General features: G+C 44.9%; 2 protein-coding genes across 7 annotated transcripts in view; one reads left to right on the top strand and one right to left on the bottom strand.

Moving 5' to 3' along the window:
• The window catches only part of LOC122229224, a 98,530-nt gene extending 95,728 nt beyond the window's left edge, over positions 1-2,802 (bottom strand). The window contains exon 1 of the mRNA XM_042954332.1: positions 2,474-2,802. Coding sequence (XP_042810266.1) covers positions 2,474-2,802 — 329 coding nt within the window. The remainder of the gene's footprint in view (positions 1-2,473) is intronic.
• LOC122198638 (amyloid beta precursor protein) overlaps positions 2,731-12,754 on the top strand; it is a 274,909-nt gene continuing 264,885 nt past the window's right edge. For all 6 annotated transcript variants that reach the window (XM_042903331.1, XM_042903332.1, XM_042903333.1 and 3 more), the window contains exon 1: positions 2,731-2,951. In XM_042903331.1, coding sequence (XP_042759265.1) covers positions 2,895-2,951 — 57 coding nt within the window. In that variant the 5' untranslated portion in view covers positions 2,731-2,894. The remainder of the gene's footprint in view (positions 2,952-12,754) is intronic.

Genomic DNA, 12,754 nt, shown 5'->3' on the forward strand with positions numbered 1-12,754 from the left:
TCGGGCTCTGTGCTGACAGCTCAGAGCCCGGAGCTTGCTTCGGATTCTGGGTGTCCCTCTCTCTCTGCCCCTCCCCCACTCGTGCTCTGTCTCCCTCTCTCTCTCTCTCTGCCCCTCCCCCAACCCCCTCACATTCTGTCTCTGTCTCTCAAAAATGAATAAATGTTAAAAAAATTTTTTAAGGAAAGCAATATGGCCCCTCCCCCACCCCCACTCACACTGTCTATGTCTCTCAAAAGTGAATAAATGTTAAAAAAAATGTTAAGGAAAGGAATGTGGGCTTTATTTTTAACTTTTTTTTTTAAGTTTATTTACTATGAGAGAGAGAGGAGAGAGAACAAGCTGGGGAGGAGGCAGAGAGAGTGAGGCAGAGAGAGAATCTCAAGCAGGCTCCACAATGTCAGCATGGTGCATGGAACTCAATGTGGGGCTCAAACTCACGGAACCGTGAGATCGTGACCATAGCCAAGGCCTAGAATCAGATGCTTAAACCACTGAGCCACCCAGGTGCCCCAAGGAATATGTGCTTCAAATGCGGCAAGAACTTTCTAGTAACTAGAACAGCCCAAAGACAGAATGCATGCCTGAAGAGCGAGTGAACCTCTCCCAAGCCGAGGCATTTAAGCCTCAGAATGGTGTTGCAGACCTCCCTGCCAATGGGTGGTCAGTCCCTTCCACAGCTTTCCCGTGTTCTTGTGGCTAGGGATGTTCTTGTATTTCCTGCTCAGGGGATCCAGAAGGCACATCAGGGCAGGAAATGACATTAAATGCAGAACAGAGAGAGTCACTGGAAAGTAAAAGCCATCAGGATCTCTGAGTAGTGCTAGAACAGGGGAAAATGTAAAGAAAGTCCATCATTCTGACACAGTCAGGACCTCACCCTCTTTCCCTGGGGAACATCTTGTCCAAGGGATGTGTGAGTGGGGTGAATTTCAACAGGGGAAAGAGCAAATACTAAACCTGAGAACTTTTTATTTTTACAGATTATAACCCCACCTCTGTATTTTTGAATCTGTGCTTAATAACATCCCGTATTCTTAAAAAATTGCTTCCTCCTCTCTAGGACTGGCTTCATGGGCACGCGATCTGCATGACCGGGGCCTGGTGATTGGTTTAATGTTCTGCTGTTGCCGCCTTAAAATACTTCGTTTTGGAACAAAGGGTCCCACCTTTTCATTTTGCAGTGCACTCTGCACAATTTCTAACTGGCCCTGTTCCCTCTCCATCTCGGAGTGATGCTCCTTTTTGCATTCAGAGGCTTTCACTTGTTCATACCAACCTAGGGAGAACAGGGAATTGGGGTGGTGGGTAAACGCCTGTTATTTGCTCTCAGGATTTGCTTAGGCAGCTCCCTAACTTATCACTGGGAATAACAGCAAGGGCCTCGCTGGCTTTTGTAGGTAGCATAGAATATAGAGCATGTAAACGAATATTGCACTATAACAAGTATTTGCTACTATTTGCTGGAGACCTTCCAAGAACAGGGGGCAAAGGAATCCAGGGGTCAGACTGGAGGCCTGGAAGGGGGAGAGGACAGCTGAATGCTGACTTCTCAGGAAGGAAGCCAGCATCCTCCAGGCTGAGCCTTGATTCCAGTGGCCAGAGTCTGTGGCTTGCTTCCCTCCCACTCAGCACCACAGTGGACCGTGGCTTAGCGACTTCCGCTCCTTCAGGTCAAGAGCAGGGAATAGGGCTGGGCAGTTCTAGACCATTCTAGCCCAGCTAAACACTAACTGGGGATTGGACAGCTTGTGTCTAATCTAGGAGACCGTGGCTTCCCAGCAGGTTCATTTCTGTCATCTAGGGCAGACACAATGGAGAACAAGGACAGAGTTTGAGGTCAGGAGTTCTCAGTCATGGGGGTCTAATAGGAATCCTCTCTCGAAATCCTTTCCCGCTGACCTTTCACTTCACCCTCGTCTCAGATGGATGTTACATCCCTGCCTGACAACCCCGCCCCCAAAAACAGCAACAACAAACCCTGCTGATTGTTCCCTTCCCCAAACAAAAACCAAAAACACCCAACAAATAAGCAAAACTTTTTTCTTAAACCCTTCCTTCAAGGAGAAGTAAATAGGTCGCCCCCTCGTTCACCAGGTCCAGGGCCTTTCTCCTTTGGTTTGTTCTAAACATAGATATGCCAGGTTGCTCCCGGCTGCTTTTGACGGGAAAAATATATATATACATATGTATATTTAGCTTTTACTCTCTCAACAAGCAAAGAAATTCCTGTTTCCTTTCAGCTTGTCCGGTTCCTGGTCTCTTCCAGAAACCCCTCCCCCCCCTTCCCCCCCCTCCCCCGCAAACCAAGACAAAAAAAAAAAAAAAACCGAAATGCGGATAAAAACACACCCCAGCAGCAGCCCTTTATACGACATCCCTGAGAGGCCTGCGGGGTCGGATGAGTCAAGCTCACGGGGACGAGCGGCGAGCGCTCCCGACTTTTCTGGAGCCCGAACGTCCTACGACTCACCTTTCCCTGATCCTGCACCGGTCCTCTCCCGGCCCCAGACTCTCGCTCCGGCTCGCGGAGGCCCCGGGGGCCGGCGGCCGGCGGCCGGGGCGGGGCGCGCAGGAGCGGAGGCCGCCGCACCTGTGGGCGCCGGGGGCGCGGGCCCCTCCCGGCCCGCGCGCGCGCAGCTCCCCGGCGGCTCCGCTAGGGGTCCCTCTCGGGTGCCGAACGGGGTGGGCTGGATCAGCTGACTCGCCGGGCTCCGAGCCCAGCCGCCGCGCTCCAGCTCCGTCAGTTTCCTCGGCAGCGGCTGGAGAGAGCAGCCGGAGCGGCGCGAGCGCGGGGGCCATCGGAGACGGCGGCGGCGACGGCACCGGCGGAGCCAGGGCGCGGCGGATCCCACTCGCACAGCAGCGCGCTCGGTGCCCCGCGCAGGGTCGCGATGCTGCCTGCTTTGGCACTGGTCCTACTGGCCGCCTGGACGGCTCGGGCGTTGGAGGTGGGTGCCGCGCCTCGGAATTGGGGGTGGGGGCTGCGGTGGGAATCCCATGCCCCTAAATCTTTAATCCGAAGAAGCCGGGGGCAGTCCAGGGAACCCCTCTTCCCTCCACGTCCCACGCCCCCGCTTGCGGGTGCCCTGCGCATCCGCGCCTCCGGCCCAGCCCTGGCCCGGGAACGCGCGCTCCGGCCGGCGGAGAGGGAGCTCGCGAGGCGTCGGGCTCCCGGGGTCCGCGCCGGTTGTGGGAGAGGAGGGGTGGAGGCGATCCTGAGCTCTGACCCTGACTCAGTCCCTGCCTCGCGGGCGGGGGCTGGGGGAGAGGCGAGAGACTTCCAGATGGGGGGTGGGGGGGAAGGGGGACGGAGCACGTGGGGAAAACCGAAAACGCAGCGTCCCTGGATCCCGTCCTCGGCTCTATCGGTGCCCTTCCTTCTTTCCGGCCCTGGGGAGGAGGAGCCGGGACAGCTCGGGAAGCAGCCCCCCTTTCCCTTTGCCTTTTCTGCCCCGTTTCACCTTCTCTTCTTATCCCCAGCACCTCTTCCCTGCCCGACCTCTCGCTCCTTCCCTTTGGCGGCCGCTCGCTGCGGCCGCCTCAGTGCGACCCCAGAGGGTCGCGCACCACCTTCCTTAGGCAAACTTTGTACATTCTGCGTCTCCCTTTTGTGTAAGTTGAGAGAGATGGGAGGGGTCGAAGACCCACGGCCACCTCGCACCTTCCCCAAAGCCTGGACGGCCCTGGCGTTCGCTCCGCACCTTCAGCTCCTTCCGGAGAGGGAGAAGGTTCCCGGGAACAAAAGCCGCGACACCCCGCCCTCGCCAGCCCGGGGCGCGGTGGCTGAGCCAGCCGCCTGGGTCTGTGCGCCACCGAGGCTCCCGCCCGACTCCCTTCCCGGAGCTGCGCGTCTGTCCCAGAGGGGGCTGGGGCGCTGCTGGGGCCGCTTTGGCGGAGCCTCGGGGGGGGCCCTCCGCGGCCACTCCTCGTCACCTCCGGGGCTTGCTAATTCTGTGTCGGGCTGGAAAGTCCTTGGGGAGAAATTCGCGGACAGTGGGGTGTGCGTCTGATTAGGGCAGTGGCGGGCGGAGGGGAGGCGCGAGCTCTTCTCCCCTCCTGTGCATCAAAGGAGGCGTTTGTCTGATTAAGGCGCGGTCTCTTCCCTGGCAGCGCTGGGCAGTCTGGTTTAGTCCCCCTGGGGGCGCGGGCTGCCGGGGAGGGTCCTCAGGGTCTTTTTTTTAGGGTGCAGATAAAAGGATTGAATTGAGTGAAGATTAAGACGGAGAAGATGGCGCCTCTGCAGTGCAGCAAAGAAAAGCTGTGTGGAGGCTGCAGCCTGGTGAAATCCACCCACCACTAGGTGTATAACAAGTCTTCCCCATTCATCCAACTCTCGAACATTCAGCTAACGCCTGTGCAAAATGACTATTTTTCTTTTTACCTAAGGATGCTAAGAAGTTGTTTGCGTGACAGGAGGGGCAGACGAGCTTGCATGTCTCATCGTTTGGGTTCCCTTTTGGTATCTTAGCACTTGCAGTCTCTCCCAATTTTTCCATTTTTTTTTTCCTCCTTTTCCCCTACCTCATGGTAATTTTCCAAAAAAAGCAATTCCCAGACCAGTGTTTTTCTGTAATTACCCTGAGGCTATGCAGATTACCACACCACTATGGTTTTTGAGTCCCTAATTTACAAGGTCATTGAACTTTTCCCCCTTCTTTTTACCTGTAAGTGGCTCAGAAATCATCTTAGGGCTGGTTAAGACTGATTTAAGAAGTGAAGAATTTGGTTTTCCATATTTTTTAAAAAATGCATTTAATGAAGGGGATTCTTTTTTCCTCCAATTACTTACATTTACTCCTACAAGTGTTGCTGTTATTTTCCTGACTGTCTTTCTACATGCTAAAAAACAGAAATTAAGTAATTAAAAGCATATCATAACCTTTACATTTGGAGTTTTTGCCCAAATGTGAATATTTAACTTTTTTGAGCACTGTTGTTGTTTTTTTTTTTTGTTTTTTTTTTTTTTTTTTTTCCTGTATAAAAAGAGGCAGCATTTAGGCAAATATGAGTCAGGTTTATTTTATTTTTTTGGCCTGTTTGCATTTCTTTGCTCTTTCTGCCATTCTTTTGGACATTTTTACTTGTTACTGCCACTTCTTTCAAATAGTGGAGGTGAAATTCACAGTCCATTTTGCAAAGCATTGGTGGAAGGGTAGGCAATTCACTCTGATGAGGTTTGAGGAGGATTAATTCAGCTATATCTATGTCCACTGAAAGATGTAATTATGAGTTGAGTGTTTTTTGTAGGCCTTAGAAAATAGGTCTACTGCAGCTGGCTCTAAAAAAAGAAGTGAATAAGGGCAATGTTAATGGGGCCTCGACTTTTGGGGTTATTACCTGAGTCGATGAATATGCCTGGTGTATTGACAGAGTATAAAATTAAAAGGCTCTAACATTTATTTGTTTAAATAATAGTGCTTCTTACATTTTAGTTTACCCTATTGAGGGGTTTAACCTAAACAGGGGAGGTGAACCTAAAAACAATTACTTGTTTTGATAATGGTGGTAATTCACAGATTATGGATACCTAGTCATACTGACTAGTCCTGCCTTAGGAGTAGACATCTATACACAGAATCGTGAAGCCCAGATTTGATCGTGATCTTTAAGGAGTCACCGTTTCTTGCTAATCAATGGGAAATCATGATAACTGGCAGGGCACAAAAGCTTCTCTCTTGTCACCCTAACCAGAAGAGGTGCCTGATGGCATTTGGGAAGCTATTAGTACTGCGGAGAAGTATTCCAGATAGAATAATGATCCCTGGTCCTGATGGGGGAAGTGAAAAGGAACATGCAACTGAACAGATCTCAAGGTTAAGTTAGGAATGACTGATAGAAAAAAAATACAAAAGAAATAATGTGGCCCATTGAATAATGGTTTAAAGGAAAACAGATTATGTTTGTGGATGAGGCTTTCTCCTTGTTGCTAGAGGATCCCTATTGTTATGCTACTGTTAATGGCATACTGGAGACTTCTATACAGATATTTATAAGAAGATGAAGGGTGTCAGTCATTCCAGAAATAAGCATAGCTATTATTTGCCTTTCATGTAGCCACTAAACTGTCACCAAAGAAATGCAATAAAATTCAGTAGAAATGTGCATTTTGTTTCTGCAAATTTGATCTAGGTGGGGACATGTATTACCTTAAGAGACTTACAAAGCATCTTTAATATATATTCCTTCTTTATTCCCAGCTTCATTATGTCAATTACAAATGCAAAGGTAAACCTTATACATGTATTTTAGATGTAAAGCCCTGGGTGGGAAGGTTTAATTTGACTGTATTTGCCTCATTACCACCCACCCGCATTCCCCTGCTCACCCAAAGTTTGCAGACTAAATAAGACAGGCACAGGATTGTTAAAGGAAATAGAAAGTGTTGAATACCAGGAGGAAAGGACAGATTAAGTGGTTTACTGAATAAAAGCCTTACAGTGTAAACATCTATATTTGAGGAATAAAGAACAATGAGATGAGATAATCCTAGAGAATTTCCTGGTAGGAAAATTCCAGCCAGTATTGTACCCCAGGTCTGGGGAAGGGAGTTTAAGTCTTAGCATTTACAGCATTTGTTTACATGCCTCTCCCAACCTTCTCCCTCCCAGAGACAGAGGGACACACACACACACACACACACACACACACACACACACACTACACCTGAGGTGAGGGTGGAGCCAATGTGGGGTTTGATTTTCCTAAACACTGCATCTTTTCATTTGGGACAGTTGTACTGATTCTCTTCTTGGGCCAAACACAGTCCACAGCTCTGAAAACGTTGTGAGCAACACAGTCTTTTCCTTCATGAAGCTTCCAGTCTAGTGGGGAGGACAGACCATAAATCACTATAAATGAACGTTCATGAACTGAGACAGATGCCAAGACAGAAAGGAGGGGGCAGGGTACAATCTGGCGAAGAGTAGGGGCTTCGGAATAAGGGGTTGAGGGGCATGAGGGAAGGGGCTGCAAGTAAGATCTCAGCGCTCAGCTGCAGTACCTTCAGTAGGACCTTCACTAAGGAAGTGAGTACATGACGAAAAAAGTGATTCGCTGGGCCACTGGGAGGAGGGCGGGAAAATACAATGTTAAATGTCTGTTTTGGGTTTTGCTGGTGGTTTCTACTTCTCCGCGTTCTACATCGTTGTGAAATGGTTTCCTTTTCGTAGTGGGATCCCAGATACAAGTGTACGGGGTGGGGGGTGATGCCACATATGACCTCCTGCAAATCTCTGGAAATTCTGTCACCCTGTGTCTCAGAGCCAGTATACAGATACACCCTCATAAGGGGCTGGAAGGAGCGGGAGGGGTGGCAGGCAGAGGAAGTTAAGGAATGAGCATCCCCCCTGATTGAGTAGCAAGTTTAATCAAAATGTCTATTTCTTAATTTGTTGTTGTTAATAAAAAAATACGGTCGGGGCGCCTGGGTGGCTCAGTCGGTTGAGCGTCCGACTTCGGCTCAGGTCATGATCTCACGGTCTGTGAGTTCGAGCCCCGCATTGCGCTCTGTGCTGACATCTCAGAGCCTGGAGCCTGCTTCGGATTCTGTGTCTCCCTCTCTCTCTTCCCCTCCCCTGCTCATGCTCTGTCTCTCTCTGTCTCAAAAATAAATAAAAACATTAAAAAAGAAAATACGGTCAATAGTACCTAAACCCTCAAACTGAATTTGCAGATGAAAACCATGGTGAAGAGGAAAATGTTACGTAACCATTTCTTCAGTGTCCTAGGGATAGCTTAAGAAATAACCGTGTCTGTGAGGGCACGAGTGTTTTTTCTTTGAAAAAAGTGTCTTGTGAGTTTTCCCTCTTGAGAGTAAATCCTGATTAATAGATAGGCATCCCTCTTTAGAAGTCCACCAGAAACTGGGTTAGAATGGTCAAGAAATAAAGCACAGTACAAATAGCCTACTCTTGTAGCCTTACCAATAGCATAGTTCGTTAGCGCGTAGTTTGTATATGTATTATGTATGGATTCTTAACAAAAGAGGAAGCTAGAGAAAAGAAGATGTCAGTAGGCAAATCCTAAGGAAGAGAAAGGACATTAATAGGACTGTATTGTATTTAACAGAAAAGGTCTGCGTGTAAGTGGACCCTTGTTCAAACCCTTGTTCAAGAATCAACTAATTCGTTACAAAAAAAAAAAAACAGTCCAACATGTTCATCAGTTAATAGTTTTATGAAAATGTGATGCTTAATAGATTAGTTTGCCGACTCTTCAAAGTAGGATGGATACAGAGGGCTCCCGTTCATATGTATGAAATTTTAGCTGCAGTAAGGAGCTTAGATTTAGTTGGGCCACATTTCTGAAGAAACCTACAATACAGATTTAGCTTGAACTATGTTAGGATTATAGTATTTTATGAAAGAAGGTAGTGCTGCTTCAAATGGGGAAGACGAGAGGTATTTAAAAGCCTGCCTCTGTGGTAAGGAGTGGAATTGTCCCCACATTTGTAATGGTAATTTCGGTACCCATGTGATGTTAGGCAACACCTGATTATTGAGATTGTCACGTGTTCAGGGAAGGTAACATCTCACACTGATGCAGAGCCCGGACTAGAGCAGGATCGCCTGGGCTTAAATCCTGGCTCTGTCCCTTGTCAGCTATTGACTGTGGGCTAGCTCCGGACCTCATTTTTTCCTTTGTGAAATGGGGACGTATATAGAAAAACATATATGTGTAAAATGCTTGCTTGGAACAGGATATGAGTTAATATATACAGTATGATGTGGCACTTTATAAGAGCTGTGTGTTAGTTACTACTGTATGTGATGATGATATAAAATGGATATATTTAAATCACACAGAGTTGAAAGGTACAAAGGCAAGACAAAACACCTATATGATGTTTTACTTATATATTGAGTAATGCACTTAACTGACCAGCTAAGATTATTGCAGGAAATGGGCAGTTCTCTAAAAAACAAATGAATTTTATTTAAAGGATGACATACCACAGATAACATTTGCAGAATACATGTTTTAAAATTTTATTTACTAAACATGCATATTTTGTATTTCAGTTGGCTTTTTAAGAAAACATTAAAATATATTGTGTTCATTGAAACATTTTAAACAGTACAGAAATGTGTAAAGCAGCATAAGCAGTTTTTGCACAAATGGACAGACCGATTTTAAATGTATGCATATGGGCAGCCTGCCACATTTGTCTAATATTGAGCGAATTTGTATACTGGCTTGATTATTAACTCCGCTATTAGTTGACTATCAGCTGTATGCAAGGAGCTGTGAAAAAGCTTGGTTTAGTTTTTAGCAAAATCTCTTCTAAAAAAAAAAATGACTAAATAGGTTTTGCCAATCAAGGCCAAAATGGAAGGTTTCAAATGCCAGCAAAAGATTTTTGGTCTTAAAATGAAAGTGTGAAACGAGCTTCACCAGCATGTACATGGAAACCGAAAAGCAGACTGCTTGAGGGTGCAGCATTTCTATAAGAACTAGGTTTTAAAATAAAACGAATTAGTTATGGGGTGCCTCGGTGGCTCAGTCGATTGAGCGACCGACTTCGGCTCAGGTCATGATCTTGCAGTTTGTGAGTTCGAGCCCTGCGTCGGGCTCTGTGCTGGTGGCTCAGAGCCTGGAGCCTGCTTCGGATTCTGTGTCTCCTCCTCTCTGCCCTGTCTCCGCTCATGATCTGTCTCTCTCTTTCTCTCAAAATTGAATAAACATTGAAAAAAAAAAATAACGAATTAGTTATCAGATGATGAGTATAATGGTCTGCTTAATTAAAAGCAGACTCTTTAAGAATCAGCGTATTTTGTTTATTATATAATACGAGGTTTCAGTCTCAATTTCAAAATTAGGCTAAGGATATTTGAGAGTACACAGAACTGGTGTTACTGAAGTTCAGGAGCAATTAACACATTGGAGAATGAATAAGCAAAGTCCCAAGGAATCTGCGGGTTTTTGTTAAACCACTTTTGTATTTATCCTTGTCCTACTCAATCAGAAAAAAAGTGGGTTCAAGTAAGAGAATGTAGCCATGTTTGAAATAAACCTGCTGAGAGTAGATCCAGTGAGCAGCGAATGAGATGGGTCCACAGCCACATGTAAAGGTCAGTGAGGAGGGACAAGGAATATGCAAGACAAGCGTTTCAGAAAAGGGAAAATAACAATCAGCGTATTTTGTACATGAATGGATTCTAGAATTCTTAAGGTCTTATCGGTGATGGACCCCAAATGGTGTTTGTATCTTTCAATTTCCAGATAGTCCTTGTCTTTCTATTTTTTCTTCCCAAGTGCAGATGATTTTTAGCTGAGAAACTTGATTGAGCGAGAAAAGTCCATGTTGTGGCCAAGGAGGGGTTTATTTTGTTGATGTGAAATTGTTTTTGGCCTAATTCTTTCTTTGAGAATCTAACAGTTTGTCCTATGCTCTCAGTTTGCTTCCACACAAACCACATCCTGTCTTCATTGAAGGATGTAAGGAAGTCTCCTAGATGATAGAGACTGATAAATTACTCTTCGGCCTTAAAGGATACTTCGTGAGAATAAGAGATCTGGTATATCAAGAAAAGTCATTTGTATTAAGTGAAGAAATGCGTGATTACTCTTGTGGCTTGGTTAAACTTCAAACCTTTAATGACTAATATATTTTGGCCATAGATGGGGAAATTTTGCAGGAAGAAACACAAGAGATTTAATCCCACCCTTGAGGTATATATGTGTACCTTAGACCCCTTACCCCCACCTACCACAAACTCATTTGTTCAGTTTTCCATGTCTGCATGTGCTTAATTACAATCAAATTAATGAGGCAACATAAGTTTAAGTTTTAATCAAAAATAAAATAGTATTGTCTCTCAAGGCTTGATTAGACCAAAGAGGAACTTAAAAAAAATTTTTTTTAATGTTTATTTATTTTTGAGGGGGGGTGGGGAGAGGGAGAGAATGAGAGTGAGAAGAGAAGACAAAGAGGAAGACACAGAATCCGAAGCAGTTTCCAGGCTCTAGTACAGAGCCCGACATGGGGCTTCAACTCACAAACCGCGAAATCATGACCCGAGCTGAAGTCGGACCCTTAACCGACTGAGCCACCCAGGCGCCCCAGAAAGGAACTTTTTATATCTGCCCTTACTGTTGGGGGAATTTTCATAAGCATAATTATTGTTTTTATCAATAACACTACTCACTTATTTTATAATGGAATTAATAGGCACACATGATAAAGATAGACATAATGCTGTCTTCACCATACTTAGTGGAAGTATCCTCATTTTTTTAAAAGTTTATTTATTTTATTTTATTTTGAGAGAGATAGAGACAGTGTGAGTGGGGAAGGGCAGAGAGAAGGAGAGAGAATCCCAAGCAAGCTCTGCGATTTCAGTTTGGAGCCTGATGTGGGGCTTGACCTCGTGAAACAGATCACGACCTGAGCTGAAACCAACAGTTGGACATTCAACCAGCTGAGCCACCCAGGTGCCCCAAAAGTGTCCTCATTTACTTTGAAGGTTGAACCTTTAAAACTGATGCAGATTTTTGAAATCATGGCTTAACTTTCAGACACTCAAATTAGAACATATGCAAATTGATATTGGAGAGCAAATCTTTCCCTTACTGATGCTCTTATAATTGCTTATTATGGTTTGTTTAAAATAAATAACAGTTTTGTCAATGCAGCATATTAGTTTGAAAATGTAAGTGATGAGTCTTAAGAAACTCCCATAGAAACTTGCAAAATATGGGGTGCCTGGGTGGCTCAGTGGGTTGAGTATCTGACTCTTGATTTCAGCTCGAGTCATGATCCCAGGGTCATGGGATCAAGCCCAGCATGTGGCTGATCGAAGAACCTGGTTGAAATTCTCTCGCTCTCTCTGCCCCTCTTGCCCACTCACCTGCATATGCATGGGTGCTCGCTCGCTCTCTCTCAAATATAGATAAATAAATAAATAAATAAATAAATAAATAAATAGAAATTTGCAAACATGCAGACTAATCATCCTAAGAATAATATAGTCACAGACACTTACCTATTAAATCTATTAGCAATTCAAAATTAAAATTAGATTTTTATAAGAAAGTTAATAGCTTTTTTTACATAGAGGAACAGATTTTTAAGGGCACACCATGCAAAAGAAAATTCACTTTTTCATATAACAAATATTTCTGAGTCCCCTGCCCTCAAGGGAGCTTACAATATAGTGAGGGGCAGACAAAATAAACAGGATGTAGTAGACTTGGAAAAATTAAGTTGGGTAAGGGATATAAGGGAATGCTATGTGGAAGTCTCTTGTGGATGTAATCTTTTATGGGGTATTATCGGGAAAGGTCTCTGATCTTGTCACTATCCAAATGGAAAGTTAGCTATCTGGAGGAGAGAATTACATACTCACCATAACATAAGAGAATAACTGGGGACAGGGATCTACTTTGGAGTGGTTAAATAATTAAAAACAACAATGGTGGGGTAGAAAATTAATATGGATTGGGATCACAGTTTACCACACCTGTTTCATCACTTACCACCACCATTGCATTTAGCATTTACTAAATATTTGATAAATATTTTTAATGAGTGCTCTAGAAATTTTATATTGTGACGGTAAAGAATCATGTTTGATTCTTGACAGTTGAATTAATGTACGTTTAAAAAATTGTGAATGACCCTTAACTATAGTGTAGGGAGAATATTAAAGTCTTTTAAAGAAGATTTATTTTTTTAGCCTTTTCTGAAACATTTTATTGTGAAAAGATTTCACATAAATGTTGTCAATAACTTAATGTTCAGTCATTTGCA

Source organism: Panthera leo, chromosome C2 (genome assembly GCF_018350215.1).
Source record: "Panthera leo isolate Ple1 chromosome C2, P.leo_Ple1_pat1.1, whole genome shotgun sequence".
In the NCBI taxonomy this organism is placed as follows: Eukaryota; Metazoa; Chordata; class Mammalia; order Carnivora; family Felidae; genus Panthera; species Panthera leo.